At 34.8% G+C, this 26,851-nt stretch overlaps 1 protein-coding gene across 10 annotated transcripts in view; it reads left to right on the top strand.

The window, feature by feature from the left end:
- LOC135214743 (small conductance calcium-activated potassium channel protein-like) overlaps window positions 1-26,851 on the top strand; it is a 541,318-nt gene that overhangs the window by 481,327 nt on the left and 33,140 nt on the right. For 8 of the 10 annotated variants that reach the window (XM_064249090.1, XM_064249087.1, XM_064249083.1 and 5 more), the window contains 4 exons: window positions 7,402-7,497; window positions 12,805-13,059; window positions 13,466-13,632; window positions 21,907-22,042. In XM_064249090.1, the coding sequence (XP_064105160.1) occupies window positions 7,402-7,497; window positions 12,805-13,059; window positions 13,466-13,632; window positions 21,907-22,042 (654 nt within the window). Of the gene's footprint in view, window positions 1-7,401; window positions 7,498-12,804; window positions 13,060-13,465; window positions 13,633-21,906; window positions 22,043-22,120; window positions 22,257-26,851 lie in introns of all 10 variants that reach the window. The other 2 variants (XM_064249085.1, XM_064249084.1) reach the window with 1 other exon arrangement.

Genomic DNA, 26,851 nt, shown 5'->3' with positions numbered 1-26,851 from the left:
TTTATCGAAAGGTAACAGAGCGAAGCATGAAGAAAAACCTACACGATCAGAAAATTGTGACATGTTATTTGCTGTGGAACTCTCGCTTATTTTTTAAACACACACACACACTATATATATATATATATATATATATATATATATATTATATATATATATATATATATATATATATATGCTTGTGTAAGTGCATGTATGTATGTATACATATATACAATATATGTAGTTATATATATGTGTGTATATATATATAATATATATATATATATATATATATAATACAATACATATACATATAAGAAATCCTTCAGTTATCCGGTTCACCATTGTAAAAAAACTCGACGGCATTTGATTTGAGCAGATGAGGGTAACACAAAGCCTATAGGTCAGTAGTTCACACGCAAAGTTCGTGTCTTGTGTTTGGTAATACAATATGGTAACAACTGATAGGAAATTTGCTGTATAAAGATACATTATTGGTCATAAATTCATGGTAGGCTACCTACGGAGTTGTACCATTTACGAGAGAGAAAAAGAAGGGTTTATATATTTTTTTTTTCACAATATATTTATGGAGTATATTTTGTTACAAATATTGGGAAGAAGAGTAGATTATTGCCTTTTGCATAGAGTTTTCAGTTTATAAAGTGTGATGGCTGTTGTTTACAAGAATATTGAGTGTTTTCAGGTAAGTGGTGTTGCCAAGGTTAGGTAAGGAAGGGCACGAAGCTGCCTTTGAGCACCCCTAGATTTTTTTTATGCTCCATTCGGATAGTTGAAGGATTATATATATATATATATATATATATATATATATATATATATATATATATATATACATATATATATACACATATGTACACTATATATACACACATATATACAAATTAATATATTGACCTACGTAGATAGTTACATATATATATTTATATAAATATATATATATCTATATATATAATATATTATTATTATTGTATATATATGTGTATATATAATATTATAGGATTATATATATATATATAATATATACTATATATATATATATATAGATATGATATATGAAATATATATATATATTTTTTATATATATATATATTATATATATATATATATATATATCTATATATAGATATATTATTATAGATAAATATATACACATTTGTATATATATATAGTAATATTAACTATATATATATATATATATTCTATATACTATTATATATATATATATATAGATAGATAATATAATATATATATATATATCTATATATTATATATATAGATAGATAGATATAGATTAATATATACACATTGTATATATATATAATTATAAACTTTTATATATATATATATATATATATATATATATATATTACAGTTCCTCGTTGGACGAGTGGTTTTCGCGTTCGGCTACCAATCAGGTGGTCCGAAGTTCGATTCCCGGCTCGGCCAACGCGGAATCAGAGGAATTTATTTCTGGTGATAGAAATTCATTTCTCGATATAATGTGGTTCGGATCCCACAATGAGCTGTAGGTCCCGTTGCTAGGTGACCAATTGGTTCCTAGCCACGTAAAAATATCTAATCCTTCCAGGGCCGCCCTAGGAGAGTTGGTGCTGTTAGTCAGCTCAGTGGTCTGGTAAAACTATATATATATATATATATATATATATATATATATATATATATATATATATATATATATATATGTGTATGTGTGTGTGTGTGTGTGTATATGTAAATATTCACATACACATATTTATACATATTGCTGTCAGAAACGGGCGCATTGCCCCCTTTGAAATAAAACCGATTCATCAATCAGCGTTCACCTTCCTTGTCTGATTACCGATCAATTATTAGCTTAGCTTTAACCCTCTGGAGATCCCCGAATGAAGTGGCGCCCAGTTAATCAAATTGGTATTGGATATGTCGTTGGGCAAGTATATAATTTAATTAGTTTTGGATGAAATCAGTTGAAAAGACGAAAGAGGGAGACGAACGAAAAGGATTACCGAAGACCAGGCGCGCGCGCGCGCGCGCACACACACACACACACACACACACACAAAAGGAGTTTCTCTCTCAAGAGAAAAATGAATTTCGCTTCTCTCCAAGAAGTCTGTTGTAATAGAATGGGTTTCTTCCTTTCCGCTCTTACTCATTATCGTAGCCTCCAAAAATTCTTGCTATTTTTGCTCTTTCTCTCACATTTGGGATAAACGTATTTCTGTTATTCCCGCGACTTGATATTTTCCACTCTTCTTTTTTCACTTTCTGTTCCCTCTCTTCTCCTTCCTCTACCTCACCCATTCTTGTGTCCCACTCTAATACCCTCAGTCCTTTTCTGCATTCCTTTTCTACGTTGCTAGTACGGCCCTCCAGGAATAAGGCTTTCCTTGCAATCTGAGGAAATGAGATTAGTTTTTTGAAGAACGTGTTCATGATGCAAAGAGATTCCCGGCGACGGTTGTTTTAGTGGGCGATAGTACGATTTCATAAGGCGTAATTAGGTCGGAAGCGCACAGCCCGCGTCGCATGAGGCCTCTCGTGGAATTCTGCATTATTGGACTCAAGCGGAAGCAGGAAGGTTTTCAGAAAAGCTTTCTCTACCTCTCCTCCTTTTCCTGCTTAACGCACATATTTTCATGCCTCCTTTCCTACATTTTTTTTTATTTGTTCATAGCCTTTACGTATTCTCTGACAAAGCTTTTTTCACTTTGAATTTATCTGGAATGATATTTACGAATTATGTATGTATGCATGTATGTATGTATCCATTCAGTGCAAAGGGCAGTGACTCGAGTTTCATATATATATATATATATATATATATTATATAATATATATATATATATATATATATATATATATATATATAGATATATATATATATATAATTATATATGTATATTGTGTGTGTGTGTAGGCCAAGACCCTGAAAAAGAACGAGACAGGAGAACGAAGAACGTGGGAATAGACCACCATAGACGCTACTGGTTTGCTTCATTAAGGAAAAACAGAAGCTGGAAGAGAACTCCAAAGTTTTCCAGTTTAGGGAAGGATTCCTAAATAGCCAAAATAGAAAGAATTGAGATTTGACCTAACTGGAATATAGTGCCCTTCCGACATTGCAACTGTCATTTGAATTCAAGAGTTCTATAAGTAATACACCAGAGGAAAGAACAAAGCCACCTTGCTGTAGAGACAAAGAGAACAATATAAGTGATGGTAGGGTCACTGGTCAAATGAATGACCTTTGACCTAGTCCTACTAAATAGGGAAACAAACATAGAATTTACCAGGTATATTAAAGAATATTCTAAACTGGCTAATTAGACGCATACAGATTTCAAAGGTATGATTAATAAATGGAAAATGCACCGAATAGCCTAGTCATGTTTGGCCAAGGTTAGAAGTGAGAGATGCAATTGCATTTTGATGAAGAATGATCAGACAGGTGGATGTTCTTCCAACTCGGATGGGCAAATAGGGAGTGTGAATGAATTGCTGATTCGAGGATGACTTCCCTTCAGAGAGATCTTCCCACGTTTCCATGTTTCCTTTCCGTCCTCTCATTGGTTTCTTTCATTGCTTTCCTTTAGATTATTGAAGAGTCGTGGAAATGTAATGCATCACCATCAGAAAACCACTTTTGGTCCAAACCAGTCATCATTCTCCCAACAACATTATTCTACATAGTGATTTATACTAGAGGTTTATGGTGTCTCTCTGTCAGTTTGCCTTAAGTTAGAACAGTCCTTGTGTGCCACCTGCAAGTTTTTTAACTTTCCCTCAAATTTCTCGTACAACTGTTCCTAACAAACGTGGGATCAACAGATTATATATATATATATATATATATATATATATATATATATATATATATATATATATATATATATATATATATACTTGTAGGCTTCCAGGGAAAGGCATTCGATATAATTGAAGGTTTATTGCTGATGCCGACGTTTCACAACTACATTGTTGCATTTTCAAGGCTGAAATACAGCGAGTGATTCTTAATAATTAATCATAAAAACACTTATAATAAAATATAAAATATAACTAAAATCACTTATTTAAAATGTTAACTCATTTAAAAATATACATATATAAAAGCAAAAAAGACAAAAAACACAACACCATTGGCACGAAAATGACCTACCCAGACGGGAGTTGAAAGGAAACTGTTGAAACAAGTTACAATAATAATAAACAAGGCACACACGTACAGTAAGGCAACGACAAGACAAATAGGGCTGTTAAGCAATGAACAATTGTGTAGATGAGGTTTGGTGTTTAATGATGGGACAGTTAATTTTATCATTATGGACTCTAGGGTTGTTAGGTCATTGTTTTTCTGCGTTTGTCCTATTATCTGAAAATCTTTGTTATCTATGTATGTTTTGCATAATTTGGAATGATTCCTTATATTGGATTGCTCTGGGTTGGACAGTCTGCTTCCAGTTCTAAAACTAATTCCTCTATGGGCGTCTATGCGTATGCACCCTTAGCAGTCGTTTGGTACATCCAACGTAAGTCCCCTGGTTACGCCTGGGGCAAAGTATACTTATAAACAACGCTGGACGTAAACAACGGACTAACTTTGTCCTTGAGCTTGAAAAAGGACCCGATGGTGCCAAGGATTTTTGGGAATCAATTTTAGATTTAAGGCAGGCAATTCTCTCTGAATTAAATTTAGACACTTTTTCCTAAAGAAATCATCATATAAGTAAGGGAACGTTGCAAACATTTTCATTTTCGGCACAGTATGGATAGCAGTGGGCATTTCCATTTTCTTGTCTAAGAACTTGTTTAAGGCTCTGAAGAACACCCTTTGAGGAAAACAGTTATTACTGAAGTAGTTCGCCAAAGTTACGACCTCTTCGTGGAAGGCCATCCAACTGGACGCGTGTGTAAAGGCCCTGTGGAGGAGAGTAGAAATGGAGTTTAATTTAAAATTAGAATGACAGAAGCTGTAGAAATTCGTGCCCAAACCTGTAAAATTGGCCGTGCTGGACACGGCCTTTATTTTTAATAACATTGTATATAGACAGGTGGAGGGGATGGCAATGGGTTCCCCCTTTAGGTCCGGTGTTCGCCAATATCTTTATGAGTTCTCTGGAAGAACAGGCGCTGGATAGTTGCCCTCTTTCCTTTCCCACCCCTTGTTTTTTAATAAAAAAAACCGTTACGGTCGATGACACGTTTGCTCTTTTCAAGCGTGATTTTAATGCCGACTCCTTTTTAGACTATGTCAACACACAACACCCGAACATCAAATTCACCCTGGAGAAGGAATCTAACAATAAATTACCGTTCCTGGATGTTATTGTCTCTAGAAAAGAACAAGGGTTTTATACAGGGATTTATAGAAAAGATACTTTTACAGGTTTTTGGGCACGAATTTTCTACAGCTTCTGTCCCATTCTAATTTTAAATTAAACTCCATTTCTACTCTCCTCCACAGGGCCTTTACACACGCGTCCAGTTGGATGGCCTTCCACGAAGAGGTCGTAACTTTGGCGAACTACTTCAGTAATAACTGTTTTCCTCAAAGGGTGTTCTTCAGAGCCTTAAACAAGTTCTTAGACAAGAAAATGGAAAATGCCCACTGCTATACCATATCTGTGCCGAAAATGAAAATGTTTGCAACGTTCCCTTACTTATATGATGATTTCTTTAGGAAAAAGTGTCTAAATTTAATTCAGAGAGAATTGCCTGCCTTAAATCTAAAATTGATTCCCAAAAATCCTTGCACCATCGGGTCCTTTTTCAAGCTCAAGGACAAAGTTAGTCCGTTGTTTACGTCCAGCGTTGTTTATAAGTATACTTGCCCCAGGTGTAACCAGGGGACTTACGTTGGATGTACCAAACGACTGCTAAGGGTACGCATAGACGCCCATAGAGGAATTAGTTTTAGAACTGGAAGCAGACTGTCCAACCCAGAAGCAATCCAATATAAGGAATCATTCCAAATTATGCAAAACATACATAGATAACAAAGATTTTCAGATAATAGGACAAACGCAGAAAAACAATGACCTAACAACCCTAGAGTCCATAATGATAAAATTAACTGTCCCATCATTAAACACCCAAACCTCATCTACACAATTGTTCATTGCTTAACGGCCCTATTTGTCTTGTCGTTGCCTTACTGTACGTGTGTGCCTTGTTTTATTATTATTGTAACTTTGTTTCAACAGTTTCCTTTCAACTCCCGTCTGGGTAGGTCATTTTCGTGCCAATGGTGTTGTGTTTTTTTGTCTTTTTTGCTTTTATATATGTATATTTTTAAATGAGTTAACATTTTAAATAAGTGATTTTAGTTATATTTTATATTTTATATAAGTGTTTTTATGATTAATTATTAAGAAATCAAACTCGCTGTTATTTCAGCCTTGAAAATGCAACAATGTAGTTGTGAAACGTCGGCATCAGCAATAAACCTTCAATTATATCGAATGCCTTTCCCTGGAAGCCTACAAGTATGATTCCGAAAGCTGCAGCTCCATAATATATGTATATATATATGTATTATATATATATATATATATATATATATATATATTATATATATATATATATAAAATGTGAGTATATGAAATACAGTTTTAGAAAGTCTTTCTTATTTCGTTAATTCGACCCCAGCGTATTTTTTAGTGTTTTATGATTAATAGACTCGTAGGCTTTGGGCGCTGCTCTCTCTCTCTCTCTCTCGTGCGTTATAGTACTTAATTTATTAAAATTGTTTCCCTTACAAGTGCGCTGAGCCCCACTCCTCTCACTCCTTGAACTAAGCCCGTAAAATGGATTTGTTCTGTGTCACCCTCAGTCTTATCACAGCCCCGCCATTAAGAAACGAAACAAAGTGGATTTGGTTTCTTCAAGTTTCCGTCAGCAGTTATAATGCAACATGAAGCTCTTTCATGGCATAGTTGCCAACTAGACTCTGTTTTTTCCCATCTGTCCACCAGCCTGTGGTGTTTGCGTATGGTAATACTGCGTCCCGGGCTTTAGATAGTTACATTCAGCTTACACTCAACAATAATAACAATATCCTATTTCGAATATTAACGATGTAATTCGCATACAGTAAATTATTAAAACACTTTTCAGTTGCAAATGTACACCCAGATATCCTTTTATTTACCTAAAACTTACACTTAGAGTAACTATCTAAAGCCCGGGACGCAGTGTTACCATACGCAAACACCACAGGCGGGTGGACAGATGGAAGAAAACAGAGTATAGATATCTCATTGCAGTGACAGTACTGAATGCCACCTCTTAGCAAGAATATAATATGATATGATGATGTTAATGTTATTGATTGATGAGGTTTCACTGAAAATTTCTGCTCACTGAAATCTGTTCTTTCTCTCTCGCCAGAGTTCGTCCGCATCATATGCTCTGAAGACTCTTATCAGCGTCTCTACAGTCATTCTTCTGGGCCTTATATGTGCCTACCACGCCCTGGAGATTCAGGTATGGTCCTAACTGTGTTATTTTTTACTATTAAAATTGTAGGCTCCTCTCTTTCTCATAATTTTACATGTGCTTGTTTTTTTAATATTAATAGTAAGATGATAATTGTTAGTGATTTTTGGGGGGCATTAAGATGACAAATTCAGTCACATCTGATGAAATGCCCTGGAGTACGGGCAATGACATCTGCATAGACATGATATTGTTTAAATGATTCAATAATATATATTAATATTAATTTTTCATAATAAGAGAAACATACATTAGTTTTCGAGACACTATCGCCCCCTTCAGTAGCTAAAATTGGGTTTTCTTAAGTTATTTACCGGTTTCATTCACTATACATGATGTTATGTCAGGTGACACATGATGAATAGTGATCATAGAATGTAGATCCTGCCTGTCTCCTCTGATGTACAAAGACAAAGCATTTTATCATCCTTTGAAAAGCAGTGGACGGGAGACTTCCTGAATAGTGTGTACTGAACTCCCAAGACTAATTTGTTACGATCATTATTTAGAGCCTGTTTAAATGCTTCTGCTGCTGCTCTCTCTCTCTCTCCTCACTTCTCCTCCTCGCTCATCTCTCATCCTCTCTCGTCGTCTCTCTCATCCTCTTCTTCTATCTCTCTTATCTCGCTCTTTCATATGCTGAATCACCCATTTTACCCTTTTAATGTCTATACAGATGAATGGTTTAATTTCCCGGGTCGTTTTCAAGGCGATTGGATGTATCGCGGTGTATGTTATCCAAAGCGTTGTTGGAATTTTGGATTTTTGTTCTAATATCAGTGTGCATTGGTTCCCGCAAACCTTTCTTTGTTCGTGCTTTGTTCTCTTGCACCTGGCTAGTGAAGGCTCTATTGCAGTGATTTTCTATTTATGTGTGCATATTGCCACCATTTTGTCAATGCAGAAAGCTTGCATTGAATTTTACATCTTTGGGGAAGGTGAATATTGCTTAGGTGGGCCAAAGGTAATAATAATAATAATAATAATAATAATAATAATAATAATAATAATAGTAATAATAATAATAACGAGATTGAGGACGATGTGTCGTGCCATTCGTATTCATGCGAGTTCGCGCACTAAGTAATATTTATAGATACAACCACTCTTGTATGGATACGGAGACCTTGAATGACGCTTCCCTACTAAATGAGCCTCCCATTACAACCGCTTCTCATATCGCTTCGATACTAATTTTGCATTATATTATTTTATTATTATTTTATTATTATTATTATTATTATTATGATTATTATTATTTAATTATTATTATTATTAATTATTATTATATTATTAAGATTGATTCATTTTTATTATTATTATTATTATCCATGGTAAAAGACCTTTAGAAGTCGAGTGTTTGCAGCGATTGGCAACGTTAACGCAATGACATCATGCAACAAGCCTGAATTCCACTTACGCACTGATCAAACTGCCACAGACCGGGAAGCCGACATGTGAAAAAAAAGGAAAACTTATCGAGGGAAAAGTATAGAAGAATACAGGTGTAGAGATATAAGCATTTAATAACAAATGATCCCATATAGACAATCCTCGAATGTATAGAATTATGTATTGCAGCATAGAAGTATAGAAGAATACAGGAATACAGATATAAGCATTTAGTTACAAATGATCCCATATAGACAATCCTCGAATGTATAGAATTATGTATTGCAGCAAGTTATACGAAGAAATTCATTTATGAAAAATGATACTTGATAACAACTGCACGAGCTTTTAAGCTTACGAGCGTCTGCATCTATGTCGCCTCTCTTCATTTTCAACAGCTACTTAATTATACCGAATTTAAACCGCCTAGTTGAACCCTTATGAATTTGCAAGCCCCAGGTTGAAAGCCCCAGTACCAGTCGCCTGTGGTGTTTGTGGTAGACGAATTAAGAAGATACTTGCCTGAATCTTGGTTGTCTCCTTTAAATTTTTTTTTTTTTTTTTTTTTTTTTTTTTTGTTTTTTTTTTTTTTTTTTTTTTTGCATTCCAGGGTCGGAGAACAATACTTCAGCAGGGAAAGATAGAAAGCTTGGAAAATGGGACGCAATCAATGTAGTTAAAAGCCTTACGAACAATACCCCGTTCTCTGTGAGTGTAACGCCAAGTTTAGTCACATAATCAGAATCATTGATTGTCACCGCAAAGTGAATGCAATACAGGGATTTGATTGATTAATACCCCCAAAAAAAACCTTTCACTGTTCTACAACCTTATGTTTCACCTACGACAATATTTAACTGATTTATTCCTGCGTAAAATGATATAGTGTTTACGAATGATGCATTTTTATAACTATAGTCATAAAAAAGAACGCCGGAGAAATCACCTTGACAGTCGTGCAACAAAGGAGAAAATATTTTTTATTTAAAATACAATTTCTCAATTTCATGTGTGAAACAAACAAACAAACAATGAAGTCTGGGCTTTATGGAATTTTCCAGCTAGTTCTGTCTCTTCTGAATCCATCATGAACAGAAATGCACTGAATGCCTCCACAAGTTACAAGGCCTTAGTGGTAACTAATGCTTAGTTGGCCCTATTATTCTGTGAGGAGTGATTTTGTTTCGTTTCTAACATATTTCTTGCTTTCTATGAATAAGTGTTATATAGTATTGAAGTTTGGATATATTAGTTACGTATATAACCTAACGGGACAGATCTTCACAAAAATCTTCGGAAAAAGTTAAGGCTTTTGTTAATAAAGCTAAACTTTTGTCATTTTCATTATCTGAACAAGATCAAAAGGACATCAATATGTACATAAAATTACGGAGCTTGTCTGAGCGATAGAATAATAATAATAATGTGCTGCAAGTAACGTCTGTTTTTCTTAGAGATCTCTGAACGGAGATTACGTACGTGCTTCTCCATTCGTATTCACCTCGATAACCAAGTTTCCTAGCAGAAATGGGAGAAATTAAGCCCAATATTGAGTACCATTCCATTTACTTATACCAATTCGAGACAAGATCGGTTAATAAATGGGGAGCTCCATGGCCTGTTTGGAAAAAAAGCTGGGAACCAAGATTGAGACATGACGGCAAAGCAGCGTCCGCACTTAGGTCAAATTTATCCTTAATACACATTGGCAACTTATCGCATATCTTTCATAATCAGTTGAAAACAAGTCAACGACTTCACATGGAGAGCGAAACGTGCGGATTTGGTTAGGACTAGCAATAAGTCATTAACTTGTATGCGCCCTGTTTGTGATGTCTGTATGATTAGTCACCGACGCGTGTTTATGACATTGAATCGAGGTTATAATATGAGAAAACTCGCCCGGACTTTTCCTGTTTTCAAGAGAGAGAGAGAGAGAGAGAGAGAGAGAGAGAGAGAGAGAGAGAGAGAGAGAGAGAGAGAGAGAGAGACTGACTTGCCACATGACCATGTACTATGGCCATTTTGCATGCATATTGGTCCTTTGTTTGGCAATAGACTGCACTTTGAGAGAAAGAGAAGCCTGGTTGGTACAGCGCAATTGAAATTTACTTCGACTCAAAGAAAAATTGCCTTCCCAGAATAGGGAAACCCTGTGTTCTTTCACAAATCCTTTCAAGGAAACGAAATCTTAAAGCTAATGAAGGGCAGAGAGAAAAAGATTTCAAATGGCTACATGTTTGTCTTAGTGAAATTTAAAGAACTTTTAATTACAAAATTCTGAGGAATATATAAAGAACTGATACAAACAGAGTTGTTAATAAAAAGCCTTTTCTTGGTACTTATTCTTGAGAGCGTAGTTATATTGCATTTAATTTTCAAAGAGGAAAGACGAAACTAGAAAAAGGTTGAGGGAAAAGGTTAGAAATATAGTGGACAACTGCTGTATCAGTAAGGATAAGCTTTGAATGGGCCAAATTGAATATGCTCGTTTGAACTGAATAGGTTTTGATACTCCTATTGCTGGGTTGCAGTAGTTCCAATTATTATATATATTTCCTTTAACCCAGTGAGTATCCTTTACTTTTCTTACAGGGAAAATCATCGATTTTTTCACACACATTTGTTCTCAAACTTCCATAGTTTACTTAGCTTATTTTAATTCTAATGTAGCTATAGTAATTTTGAGTTAAATATATATATATATATATATATATATATATATATATATATATATATATATAATATATCTATATATATAAAAATGTGTATGTGTGTAAGCAACTCTCTCTCTCTCTCTCTCTCTCTCTCTCTCTCTCTCTCTCTCTCTCACTCTCTCTCTTCTCTCCCTCTCCTCGATTCTTGTGGATATAGCCAAATTTACGACAAACTAGCAGTTGCCCCTGGAAGGTAAAATTTTAAGTTTATAAACATAACTACGAAGGTGTTATGTATTGTTAAATCTCAGCTCTGAATGACTTCTTAAGTCCCAGTGCTTGGCCTTTGGCCAGGATTCTATGAGCTCTTCATAGTTGACTAAATACATTTGTGTTAAACCCCTAACGAGAAGCTGTATCAGTTCATGGTAACATGCACTTGTGGTACCTTTTAGTTTTGTGCACTTTTTCTGTCTGCCCCCTGATCTTAAAAACTACTGAAGCTGCTCTTCTTCTTCTTCTTCTTCTTCTTCTTTACCCACCATTATCCCTACATTAAAGGGTCGGTTGCCTGATGCGCCTTCTCCACTGCCTTCTATCAAAGGCATCATCCTCCGCCAAACTACTTCTCCATATCTTCCTTCACTTCTGAAGCTAGAGGGCTGCAAATTGGCATGTTGATCATCCACCATCCATTCATCAAACATACTGAATTGTAGCAATCTGGGCTCCACAGGACCGTGGCTGAAAGTTTTATGGGCCACGGCTCATACAGCATTATGCCGAGACCACCGAAAGATAGAGCTATTTTCCGTGGCCTTAACTATAGACTGTACAGAGAACTCTTGTCTTCCGCGCAAAAAAAAAATAAATAAATAAATAAAATTACCTAGTACCTCACATTCACTGACGTGACAGTCTTCCTTTTCAAATTAGCAGTTCTTGCCCATCTGAATGTACCCTTCCTTGCAGTGGATTCCATTCCGGTATGATCTTAACATCGTATAACTTGTTAAAGGCGCAATCTTTTGGCCTGTTCACATTTGTCGTAGTGCCCCTCATAGCGGCATTTTTCCTACTCTTCATCATTGACCTTCTGTGGTCTCTCTCTTTTCCTTGCTTTGGCTTAAATTCATACCTGAGCACATTTTGTCTTCATTACTTACCAAACAGAATATATCTTCAAGACACGAGAAGGGAGAGAGCCTGAAAGCATGTTGATTTTCCCACCTCGTCTCTCCCACAGCTCTTCATGATAGATAACTGCGCAGACGACTGGCGTATTGCGATGACGTGGCAACGCATAGCCCGGATTCTAATGGAGCTGATCATCTGCGCGGTGCATCCTATACCTGGCGAATACTATTTCTTCTGGACTACTAAACTATCTAATCTGGGTGGGATAGAGGGCTCGCAGTGGGTACCTATTGATGTCACTCTATCCCTGCCCATGTTTTTGCGCCTTTACCTCATTTGCAGAGTTATGTTGCTACATTCTAAGGTAAGTAGTGCAAAATATTTCTTATTTTGAATTTTTCCATTTTTGCGATGCTTGTATCTGTGTTCATTTGATCTTCGTACATTTTATCATATATTTTTTTATGTACTGCTCTACTGATTGGTATATTTTTTAAAACTAATGATATATGTTTTTCTCCTTTACCTTGGGCACTATACTGGGAAATTTGAAGTGTGTTGATACTGAAGGGATCTTATTTTCAATAACTATCTGGTTAATAGCTTGAGATAAATAAACAGTACTGTATAATTTGGCTGCGGTGACGTTAACTCATTCTTTTTTCAACCGTAACGAAAAATCATCACTAAACTTGAACCAACATTGCAACGTTGTGCAACAACTGCGTCAACTTGATCCCCACCACTTCTACCACCACCACCACCGACAGCTATTTACTGATGCCTCGTCGCGAAGTATCGGTGCGTTGAATCGCATCAACTTCAACACCCGCTTCGTTCTCAAAACCCTGATGACCATTTGCCCAGGCACGGTCTTGCTCGTGTTCATGGTCTCTCTCTGGATCATTGCATCCTGGACTCTACGGCAATGCGAGAGGTGGGTCGCACTACACATTCAGATCAGCTGCTTCAGTCACAAGTGTCCATGCGCCATAACAGCAACATTCACTCACTTTACACGCTACACTTGATCAGCAAACACATACTCTTCAAATACATAAAGACAAAACATAAATACTCTAACGCCAGCGGCTTGTTCGGCAATTGAGATCTGAGGTAAGTCACACTGGACCAGTAAACGCCAATGAGCAAGGACTGCCGTAACTGAACAGGGCATAGAAAGAAAGAAAGAAGGGCTTTGGTAGGATTTTAGCCTACAATCAGAGAAATTAGATCGTTATTAGAGAACTTAACTCAGGTTTAATGAACTTATTTTCAACGTAGGAAATGATGCGTAGATAACAGGCTAGTTCAAAGGTAGTCAGTTCAACAGCAGCTTAGACTTTTTTACACATGCAGAGCTAGATCGCCTTTTTTTCTCTTTTTTTATCAAATAGCTTTTTATTTTACTTGTTGTTAGTATCTACATTTCTCCCAATTTTCGCAGTTTTACCAGTAGTCTTTATATTTTTAACATTGCACCAGAGGAGTTCAGATTCTTCAGTGGTTTTATTTCGATTTTTTTTTTCTGTATTTTTAACTTGCCGGAAATAAGTTTTTTGCTTTTTTAACTTTTTCGAATATGGTGTTCGGCAGTTATTTTTCATTAATAGTACTTTTGAACTCCCGTCTGACTTTACAGGATATTTAGGTTAACAGATACACTTTTAGTAAAGGACAGATAGTAGTTAGGGGAGGTATTTGATCAGCGTGTAAAAGCAGTGATATTTTAGTGCCACCTTTTAATTAATTTCGTCTGCATATTTGGTCATTCGAAAAGTTTACTTGGAGGATTATCATTATAATAGACAACTAGACTTGAGCAATTATATGCTGCAGACTTGAAAAACTATAGCTTTATTACACTTTCCAGATGTTTTCTCTTTTGTGCATGCCGTTATGATATTAAATGCAGAGATCGTTCGTTTATTTAGAAGAGCAAAGATATATGATATTGCTTGCCGTCCTCAGACGTATATTTCAAACCGACCAATTTAAGAGGAATATAATGGGTTCTTTTCATTGCTGTAAGAGGCGGAAGACTTATGTAGATGACAGAAACATTTTCTTTCAGTTTCTTCTTCTCACGAGCCAAAGATTCGCCTAATCAGTAGCGGGAGCCACCAATCGTTGAGCGGCGCGAATCTATTTCCCAGATACTCAACCCCTAGACTCCTCGAGCCACCATTGGCCGTTGGAATCCTCCTCCTCCTCCTCTTCCTGACGTTGACATACTTTTCACGGAAGAGAATAACGGTGAAGTGTGGCATATTTTTCATGAAACATAATTTGTACTATGCTGCTTATGATGTAGATATATAAATAATTATGTTCAACCTGCTTAGAGTTATGTTTATCGTAATGAATTGTGTTACAATAGCGAAAACAGGCGTTTGTCCTTTTCGTTTATTTGGAGAAGAGGATGGTGTCCTTGTACCAGCTCCGGAACAGCAGCAGTGACCACGTAGGAAAAGGACCTGACTGCATATATGGTCAATTATTGTTTTTTCATATTTATATCTGTTGCTAAGAAAATATTAGATAATTGAGGAACTTGTCGTAGCAATATTTGTGATTATTGAATATATCGGATTTACTGCTAAAGCTGTGTTACGTAGAAAATGTGTCAGTTTCCAGTTTCGCTGTCGTGAACGTGTTTTCAGACATAACTGGAAAATTTATCCTGCGAGAAACGTGCAAGAGATCTCTAACATGGATTATGTAGATCTTATAAATAACCAGGTATATATTCATTAAGAGTAACCATCATAATTTTTGTTGACATAATGCAATCAAAGTTCAACAAAGATTGACTTGTACTTCCATTACAAGGGATGGCCAAGATCCTTCGCAAATTTCGTAAACCACCACATCAAAAACACATCCCAAGAAACATAAAATTGCAGCTAGTAGCAACTATAGAAATAGAGAAAATCAGACTAAAATGGAGCGTGATTGAATTTACAAAAATTAAACTTGATTGGACTGGGAATGGGGAACTTCTAGGAAACCTCTTTTTAAGTGAAATGCAGATCGTTTTCACAGACCGAAAACACAACAACAATTCTTGTATGTTGAACAAAAGTTCATTTGAATTTTCATAGACCATTTCGCTCTAAATTCAAATGCTTTAATAAGATTTCATGTACTACATATTTTGAGAAAAATACTTAGTCATTTGTCAGTAATTCATACATGATGATAGTAGCATTGTATTTCTCTTAATTGAATCTTCTTTCATTGAATTTACTGGACCGAATATCATTTATCTATGCTACATATTTCAGATTAATTTCATTTTTAGACTGAACACTTTATAGAAAAACAAATAAAAAATTCAACCAAGTGTTGTGCGAGCTCAGATTTGGAGGAATACCGTTGCAGTCTGTTAACGTATTTTGTATAAAATACAACGAAGTATCAGTAACAAAAATGCTCTCACTTTATATATATACATGCATAAGTATATATACACATATATACATATATATTTATATATATATATATATATATATATATATATATATATATATAATATATATATATATATACACACACACACATGTATACTGTCTGTTTCCCCCAGCAGGGAAGCTCCGGAGAAAAAACGCCATAGTTCTGGCAACACTCGTGCTCTTGACGCACTGAGAAAAAGTTGTTTGCCAGTTGAATTGTTTAGGAATGGAAAGCTGGATATTATGGTGCATCGTGACCATAATTCAGAAGGGACTAGGTATGCCAAGTAGTGGCTGAGAGATGTAAGAGTAAAGAAAGGATAAGAATATCAGCTCAAGGACTGTGTGGATAATATTGATTGGACAACAAAATCGAAGTAGTTGTCATGTATGGAAGCATGGTTTTATGAGTAATGTAAATGCAAAGGCAAGTGTTACAGAAATATTTGAAGGTGACATATTATGTATAATGAGTGCCTGTGTGAATGAAGATGGGGAGAGCGTCGTGGAAGTACGTTTGGACTTTTGTTTCAAGAGTTAGTGATGAAGAAAAGCTGATGGAATATCTGCCGAGGAGTGCCTCGTGAGGTATTTAATCATTAACGATTTTGAATAAAGGCCAAAATAGAGGATAGTTTCAGTTGGAAAAGAATGACTGAAAATTGAGCTATATATGTATTGAAGTGAGTTTGATAGGAAAGTAAAAGAATATCACACGAGGAAGTGAATGCAAAATATGCTACTGTGCAATACATCGTGGAATAGATGAGTAAGCAAAATTCAGGAAAAAAGTGTTTTGAGTCTTGAAGGGAATTTTTGTGGATGCAGAAGTGAGAAGGAAGATATCCGTGATAAATAGCAATTTGTGGGTAGATGAAATTGAAGGTTTGCGGAAAGATAAGGGAGATTTTTTTGGAGTGTAATAACATGGCCAAAAAGATTGTATTTACTATTACAAGGAGGATGAATAAGGTACGAAGAATTGCAGAGAAAAAGGGAATATTAATAAATGCTTAGGGGTGAATCTGAGCAAGTTAAGGATTTGTATAAGAGGGAAGTATACTACTATTAAGGTTCGTGAGCCAGTGGATCTCAAAATAGAGAGATGGTGTCTAAGGAGAAAACAGTGATGTGTTAGTAAAGTATTTTGAACGGATGTGGAATGTGGAAGATAGAAGAGAGTCCGGCTTGAATTATACAGGAGTAGTGGAAGTGGTTAGTAGAAATTTGATGATGATCGTTGTTTTCTAATGCCTGCTGAAAATATAAAGGAAGCAGTTAATTGGATGAATACTGGGAAGGTACAGCAGTTGCCTTTTAAATGGGATTACAAGTAAGAATCTGTATTGTGGTGGTAATAATGTGATTGGCTAACAAAGGTGTATGAGGTATTTGTGGCGGAGGGAGTGAGTGGGATGAATAATTTTTACACATACAAGTACAAACGTGATGAAGGTGGATAAGGATTATGGGTCATGACATCGCCGAGTTTGCCCGTTAGTTGTGTACTGGGATTTCAACTGGTAATGTAAGCAGAAAAAAACTGATTGATAGGGGAATAATAGTTTGATAGGGGAATAATAGTTTTAGTTCAGATAAGTATTATGATAGGATTGTAGAGATGGAACATAAAGGATATTGAGGATGTTGTTGTAAGTATTTTGACAGGAGTAATTATGAACTGTATGTTGGTAGTGAAACTTGCTGTAAAATATAATAAGATAATAGCACGATGCAAAGATAGGTCTAAGGCAATGGTGTACTTTGTCCATGTCTGTATAACTTTATGATTGTAGTGAAGGAAGTTACAGAAAGAATTGATATAGGTGCAATGTAGTGGGATAAGGGAAAGGATTATGTAGTGTGGGGTACCTAGCGTTTATTGAGGGTACAGAATTTGTCAGTGAAGATTTTGTCAGTTTTTTGTGAGATGAGAATTTTGACAGTGAATATTAGCAAAAAAAATGGAAAAGTGAGTAACAGTGCAGAGTAGAAAAATGGAAGTCACTGACTTGGACAAGGACTTGGGAGTAGACTCGATGCATGATGGTAGGATTCGAGAGTAGGTGTCAGAAAAAGATGAAGCAAGGGTTGTAGCACGGTCTGTGTAAAAGGTTTAGGGAACAAAAATGGCTATGGAAGTTATGCAATGAGATTCTTGAACCAATTACCGTTTATGGAACTGAAGTGTATATGATGAATGCAGTTGAAAGATATACTAATATTTCATATATATGGAGGAACTTGTGGTGGAAACGTGAGACCATTTATACAAAGGCGATGCAATAAAAAGGTGAGAGCATAAGTGGAAGGATTGGCAGATCAGTGCTTAGAGGTGACTTCCTGATATAGAGAAAACAGAGCTCAATGGAGTGGTGAAAGCTGTGTGACACTTTGGGAGCCTTGGAAGAACTGAGAACGTGTTTCCCTAGTTAATGTGGAGGAGGTATTGGAACAGAAGGGCCTCAGTGTCCAGGAAGTGAGAATAAAAGTGCAAGATTGAAGACTGAGGATGTAAAGCATAGGGGCAGAAGGGTAGACATGATGCTTATGAGTCTTCGTTTAAATGAAGTGGTGTGAGCTGAGGAATTTTATACACTGCTTACTGATCTTTGATTCATCAGTTAATATTTGAACATAAGAAAGATTTTGTTTATCTCTGGAGTCACCCCCGTTTAGGAAACAGTGTATTAGTTTTGTGTATGTATATATCATGTGTGTGTATGGTGTAAAGTTCATTCCTACAATAGCAAACTATCTTATTAGAAATTAGATTTCGACATTACTTTGGAAATTAAAATATGTTTATTGTTTACTATGGCAATTTTCATTTTCATCCGTTTCATAAATTCGAAATGAAGCTCGCCTCCTAATCTGTGCTTTATGCTAGACAACAGTGGATGTCATCTTTGCTCTTGATACTACTAAATGACAACATAATCGGCGTGACTCTCTTGACGCATTTGTAGTTAAATAACGTTTTTACGCTTGCAAACAAACGAACAAGAGTAAAGAATTAAAGTATCACTTTTACATATATCACATACAAATACACATACATACTATATTATATATATATATATAATATATATATTATATATAGCTATATATATATATATCTATATATATATATATATATATATATATATTATATATATAGATATGCCACGAAGGAAAAATAAACGAAGGCATTTATCTTTATTTTATGGATTTATCACGTTCCTAACTTTCGTGATTCTGTTATACATATATATATATATATATATATATATATATATTACATCACAGGTATGATCCACAATAGTGAAAGAAAATAAAAGACAGCTGGACAAATGTTTGGTGGAATATTTCACCCACCAAGGAAGGAGCCTCTTCACTACCCATTGTAGCACATGCTCCTGGTGAGGAGGTCCTTTGGAGGGTGAAACTAGCAAGCCTCATTCCTCCAGTCGTTCTTTAATTGACCTCTTCATTTGTAAATAAAGCTTTATTCACAGCTTTTTATAAAATCTCGGTGAAGCACCAGAGACATTAACTACATAATTTTATGCCTTTGTGCAAAAGCAATTAAAATTGAAAACTTTGATAATGTTACTGGTGCAAAGTTTATACTTGCTCACTGACATGCACATAAGTAAATGCACATACACAGTTTTATATCTAGACTTATTCATGACATCCACTGTTAATTTTTATTTATAATTTTTTTGACATTTGACTAAGGCTCGGAGCCTTTAATGTATTTCCGATAGCTTTAATTTAGCAGAGGCAATGCATGAATCAACATTGACCTTGTATTCTGAAACACCTACATCCATTGAATATAAGATATCACAGAAATTTTGTGTACGATTTTACCCACTGTTGCTGAAAGTATAAGTAATGACACATAGCGGTCACTTTTTAAACTGGTGTTTAAGAAATTGTTTCAGAATACATTAAAGTTAAGATTCCATATAGCTGTCTATTTATATACTTAATTTTCCATTTATTTATATTATTTTACTTGATAGAGTTCTTTGCTAACAAGATGGCTCAAAACACAAATACCTAGTTGTTGTACCCAAGCCCTAACACACTTTAATATACTAGAACCTCATGAACTATGTAAGTCTTTTTAATTTGTCTAAGAAAAGGAAGAAATTTATCTTATTGTTTTTTCTTTTATTTTTTTTTTAACTTTGGTATTATGACTGTTTGTGCCCTTCAATGACTGTTGCCTATTTCCTGTTATTGAAATGATTCTTCTCCTGGGCTTGTGTACATCACCCAGGACAGTAACATGCACTTATTTAGAATTCCTATTACAATTGACAATTTAGTCAGAAGACGAGTTATGAAATCATTGAAAGTTCTCCGTAGTGATGTGAACTATGAAGCTGGAATTATTTGAAATAGTTAAGTTTTAAAATGCCTACTAGTTACATCATGCTCCTTAGAACATGTTCTTAGATTAGCTACCATATTTTTCGGTCAATATATTCCTTTATTTGTACCTTGTATTCTGTCGTTCCGCAGCGCCTTAGCCCCACAGTCATATGTAGCCTTTCAAAACAGGCCAAAACACTACTTTGGTTTAATGTACCATGAACAACCCACACTGTGATTTGACAAAAGTTTAGAAAAAGAGAAATAATTCACTCATTCTCGATGAAAACATAAGCAGGAGCAACTGGAATTATATTGATTTATATTATCTGGCTGCTAGAGTAGTTTTTACATGAAGTATCACTTTGTCACTATAGAAGACTTGAGTGACTTATTGCTTTTTCCTACTCGTCCCTGGTGTATCTAATGGTATTTGCTAATTCAATTGTGACAAATTCACTTGTGACAATGAGCCAAACGTTGCCTCTTCTTAGTCTGTTGCACTAACCATCACTTACGAGGAGGCCTCGAAAGATCTCGAAGCTGCTCCTTTGAACCCTTTTACTAAGTATTTTTCAGTGTTAGTTGGTTTTGTGTGCACTAAATTTCAGTAGATAATTGTTGACAATCTTTCATGTGCACTTATAGCACGGCCTTTCTGACAATGTTTAAGACAATCGATAATGTTGGGGCTATGGCGCTGTAGTGGTGCGGCCACGATGGGAACTGGCCCGGAGTACGTATAGGGCTCAGTTAAGGGCTCTCTCTCAGTTGTCACAGGAAGAGCCCCAAATAACTCACTTCTCTTTCACTCAAATCAGCTCGATGTTTTGAAAGAGCTTTGTATTCAGTGAATCTGTCATGCTTAAATGTTTTATTTACAAATATAAAAGAGCTTCTTTGAAAGGGCTCATAAGTCTTTGATCAAGAATATAGTACAGCTATGAACACACATGGTCTTAACTGTCGCCGCCACGTGCTCTTATACCACGCGCGTGCCTGCCACGTGTTTATCTATCGGTGTTGTCTCTCTCTCACTACTCTCAACTCCTCTTGGCCAATGTAGCTGTTAGTAGTTATTTTGGTACTGGCCTGCTTGGTGTATTTACAATCAGATTTATATTAAGCCCCTGGCATCTCAGACCACTAATCCCATATTAAATGTTTTGCATCCACTCATGATGGTGTTTTTGCAATGAATTCTACACACACCCGTTTAATGAAACCACGTCTTCCCCCGTCCCCATTTTTCGTCCCCGCCCGACCCCCTATTGGTTGTTGTCCACCCTGATTTATGTTCAGTGGTTTTGAGCTTTTTTCCTGGAAACCTGGGCTCTGTTCCCGGGGGGGGATCACTCTCTTAACGGATCATGTCTTGTACTCTTTAGGTATCACGATGAAGAACATGCTAATCTGCTTAACGCTATGTGGCTCATCGCTGTCACTATATTATGTGTGGGTTACGGGGATATAGTTCCGAACACGTACTGTGGGCGGACCATCGCGGTGGCTTGCGGAATCATGGTAAGTGGCCCCCGAAAAACCGTTTGCTCTTTCGCCCGCCCCCTCTTACCTGCCATTGCTCTCTCGCTCTCCCAACAGGTACCATGACGAAGAACATGCCAATTTGTTGAACACCATGTGGCTTATAGCGATCACATTCTTGTCCGTGGGGTACGGTGATATAGTGCCAAATACATACTGTGGGAGGGGTATAGCGGTGACGACAGGAATTATGGTAAGTGGCGCCCACAACACATCATGGTGCAACAGAAAACGAGATTCAGGACGCAAAAGAGAGTTTTCACTAGCCTCAGCCCAGCCCTTGTAGCCTCGCGATCTCATTATTATTATTATTTAATATTATTATTATTATTATTATAATTATTATTCCTATTATTATTATTGTTATTATTAACTCCACACTCAGTGTGGATTTAAATTATCATTTATATTATTTTATAACTCTACATTCATGATTCTTTTACTGCTGAACTTTAGTTTATTCAATCACCTGGTACACAGCCTTCTTGCTTTTGTTTTGTAAATTAGTATTAAAATTCGATTACGTCTAACATTATCAGTTATAGAATCCCTTCATTCATTCGTTTCTGTGACTAACTAGTTACATTGTTCTAATCATCTAACCTTTACCTTAGTTCAAAATATCTTTTCTAATTTTATTTTCTTATAATTTGCAATTAGTTTTTCCTTTTCATTTTGTCTAGAAGAGCTGATTGGTCAGTTTTGTACATTGTGCGTTTTTCACTGACTTTTAGAAATTTGACTTCTGCATCCCTCACAGTCGAAGGCGGTAGACTGACCATTGCATGAATCTGAGGCTATCTAGATTTCTTAGGCCGCACCAGGGCTGGGTTTGCACTATGACGTATATATCAGCTGATCGATGTTTGCAGGCACTACTCGGAGAGGCCGCCACTAGCACGGCCCTTGCCTTATTCATCGTCGCAAATTAGATATATTTATATACATATATATATATATATATATTATTATTATATATTATTATATATATATATATAATATATATATTATATATAATATATATATATCTATATATATTTATCATATATTTAATAAATTATATTATATATTATAATAATATATACCAACCGGGGAGTTTTTTGTATTTTTTAAAGATTTCATTGATTACATGGAGAGGTGTCCACATAAAATGACAAAACTGATGAGGTAAGACGTTTATTACAATAGAAAGATTGGCGATATCATATTCAGTACTAAGGAGCTGTGCTTTCTCTCAATTCCTGAGCAGTCATTTGATGACTGGAGTATGTTGTTGAAATTTTAATCTTACTTATTGGAAAAGATTTGATCAAGTATTTTGAATGAAATGCAATTAAAGGTAAAAGATCTATCTTTGAGCATGTTCTGATGACGTGGGTATTCCTATAAGAAATCGGGTCAGATCTGGTTTATTTAATGTACGTATGCAGTCTGAGAGTTTAACTCATTAGAAGGAGCAATGTTTAAGTAAATGTGTGTAATATTTTTTAGCATTTAAAATACACTATTTGGAGAAGTACACCTCACAGGAAGTTGGGACGTTGAAATCATTCGTAACCCTACAAGTTGTCACTAAGTGTTTGCAATTCATGGTGGATGTCACATGGAGAATGACTTCAGTGAAGGGGAAATGCTCTCAATGCATATAGAAGCCATTTTGTAAATTACTTGAAGTCCAGATTTTTAGGTTTCAACTGGAATGTAGATATATTGTATGTGTTTCCTCTTTAAGCCTATGTCAAAAGGGAGCTAATTGCCATCACTTAAGACCAAGCATTGTTGAAGTTTCAGTGGCAGTCTCGAAGTGCCTTCCTCTCCTTGATTAAGCACCATCAATTAAGTTGAAAGTTGATAATTCAGAATTAGACCTAGATATAAAATTTAAAGTAAATATTGTTCAACATATTTTCTTCATTAGATGCAGTACTTACGCCTGGGCCAAAAGGGTCAGATTACTTTATGAATAAATTTACAAAATTATTTGAAGAGTTGATTCAATTAAAGAAAAGGTGTTGTCCGTTAGTTTTTAGAAAGAACATGTGATGGAAAGCTATTTTGATCCAATATTTACGTAATCATTTCAAACCTAAGTCATGCTGCAACTCGACAAGAAAGTGACCTAAGTATGGCCAAACCTTTCTTATAATTTGTAGTTTTATGTCATAGGTAACACATGAAGATCTTTCAATAATAAATGTACGGAGTATGAGCGGGTTTCTTTGAAACTTACCAAATGAAATCTAATCAAATGACGAATCATTTATGACTTACGGTGTACAGTTATAATCCAAACCATTCAAATTATAGAAAGTATAAGCATTCAATATAAGTACGCACTAGGTTCTCTCATGTAACTAATAAAGTTAAAGTAGTAGTTATTATAAATAGTTTGTGCAGGAGACTAGTCCTCAAAGTGTAATTGGTTTTGAATTAGAATTTGTCACTTGAATCATCCTTTAGAAGAATTACTGTAGATGAACTTAAAATAAGTCTAATTTTCAAATACCTATCTCTTATTTTTAAATATTTTAGCCTATGTACGTTGAGAAGCTTTGATTGGCGAATGGACTTTGAAACTCAAGTTTTGTAACAGCTAGACTGTGATACTAACCAGGTTCAAATATTTAAAAAAAATGCTGTTACTGATTACGATAATCGAGTCTAGTCTTGCAGTTTCTGAAGGGTTATACTTGTAATGAGTAAGAAACTGGCCAATATTTCATACGACATATATTTGTTGGCGATGAAAATGGGTGCATTCATGAACGAGAGGGAATAATGTTGTGTGTGTGTGTTTAGATCATCTTTGAGGCATTTCATTATTTTCAGATCTTGAAGAAATTTCGGATAAATTCAATAACAACTTTCAAGAATCATGATACAAACGAAATTTGTTTTTGCGGAAGATTCCAAATCCAGTTTTGACATCTTTGTTAGCACAGTTTTACGATGATGAAGCTAATTCGAACATATTTATCTGCACCTCGTACTTGAGTGAAGTACGGTATACTGCTGAAGGACCTAATCCTCGGATGTAAACGGCTTACTCATGAATGTTGTATCTCGAATTCACAAGTGTCTTAGTGCACGATCGTTTTGCTGACGTATGAAAAATTTCCGTATAATTTTTTTTTTTTATGTTCGAAATCATTTTCGTTGTTCGTTTTCTTCAGAATTATGTTCAAGCTCTTGTTAAAGTTGAGAAATAATAGTCATGAACCCTATTCTCATCCCAGCGCTGTGTTCTTGCCTCTATTATTCAGCAATATTAGAGAGAGAGAGAGGCGAGACATTGTTCCAAAACTTGCTGAGAATTCTTAGTGTTGCTTTAGAGAATGCTTAAAAAGAACAGCTGTTGGATGTCACTGACCTCACATACTGCATCTATGACAGTTCTTTAGGAAATATTTGGGAAGACTTTGATGACGTTTGTAACAAGTCATAAAGCGGTTGAGTTATTCTTCGGAAATGTTATCAACGAGACAATTTGACTCCTTTTATGTGTTGCTGAGGTTGATTCTGGGAGTTCGAGGCGCCAGTGAATGAGTGTTGTCTCCGTTTAAAATAAATTAGACTAACTAGATAAACTGCTTGTTCGAAGCGGTCCTTTAAATATATGATTCACAATTTCATAGCATCTGTTCCACAAAAGTAAAAGATTTTGCAGTAGAACAACAAGAGCAGAACAAGTAGAATGGATAAAGTAAGTTAATATAGAAAAGGGAATTGGCTTTTACCTCGCCTAATGACTGATTTGCCAGAGCGATCTCCCTTATGCATTCCAGACCTGTATCTTTAACTAAAGTGAGGTTGATTTTGTCCTCCGAAGCGCTTCCATGTCCCTTGAAGACTGCAGATACATTGGTTCCATGGCTGCTGGATGAATATGTTTCGAAAAACGAGACACATTTAGGTTTAAGACATGACTGAGTGATTGTGGTCTGACCTCTCTGGAGTAGTGTAAGAAAGCGAAAAAATTAACAGCTGATGTATAATTATTATATTTTCATTTCATTTTATTTTTATCTGGTCCTCAAGTGCTTCATACCTATGCATGAAATATATATTATACATTTATGAGGCGCTAACCAAAGCTTATTCATTTTTCTTCTAATAACAGAACTAACTTTCATTTTGCCTAAAATTTATACTCTCAATTCCTGTATGCTTTCCAAATAAAATAAAGGCTTCCTTTTTAAAACTAAGCTGCAATTGCACTGCTAAATACTCCATTCTGATAGTTATATTATAATTTAGTTATATATATATATATATATATATATATATATATATTATATATATATATATATTGATATATATATTATGATATATTGGATATATTGATATATGTAATATATATAATATATATATATATATGTATATATATAGATATATATATAATATATATAATATATATAATATCTATATAATATATATATATATACATATATTATATATTATATAATATATATATATATATATATATATATAAGATATTTATATAATATAGATTTTATTATTTATTATATTTCTATATAAAAACTTTATATTTATATATAATTATATATATATAATATAATGTATATATTTTATATATATATTATTAGATAGTACTTATAATAATATATATATATTTATTTTATATAGATATATTATATAAATATATATATATAATATCATATTTATATATATTTATATATCTAATTATATAATAATAAATATATATTTTATTATATTTATATTATAACATATATTTTTAAAATATAATCTAATTAATATATATATAGA

This window comes from Macrobrachium nipponense, chromosome 46, assembly GCF_015104395.2.
Source record: "Macrobrachium nipponense isolate FS-2020 chromosome 46, ASM1510439v2, whole genome shotgun sequence".
Lineage (NCBI taxonomy): Eukaryota > Metazoa > Arthropoda > Malacostraca > Decapoda > Palaemonidae > Macrobrachium > Macrobrachium nipponense.
Note: the sequence above shows the minus strand (reverse complement) of the source record. Positions and strands in the feature narration are given on the sequence as shown.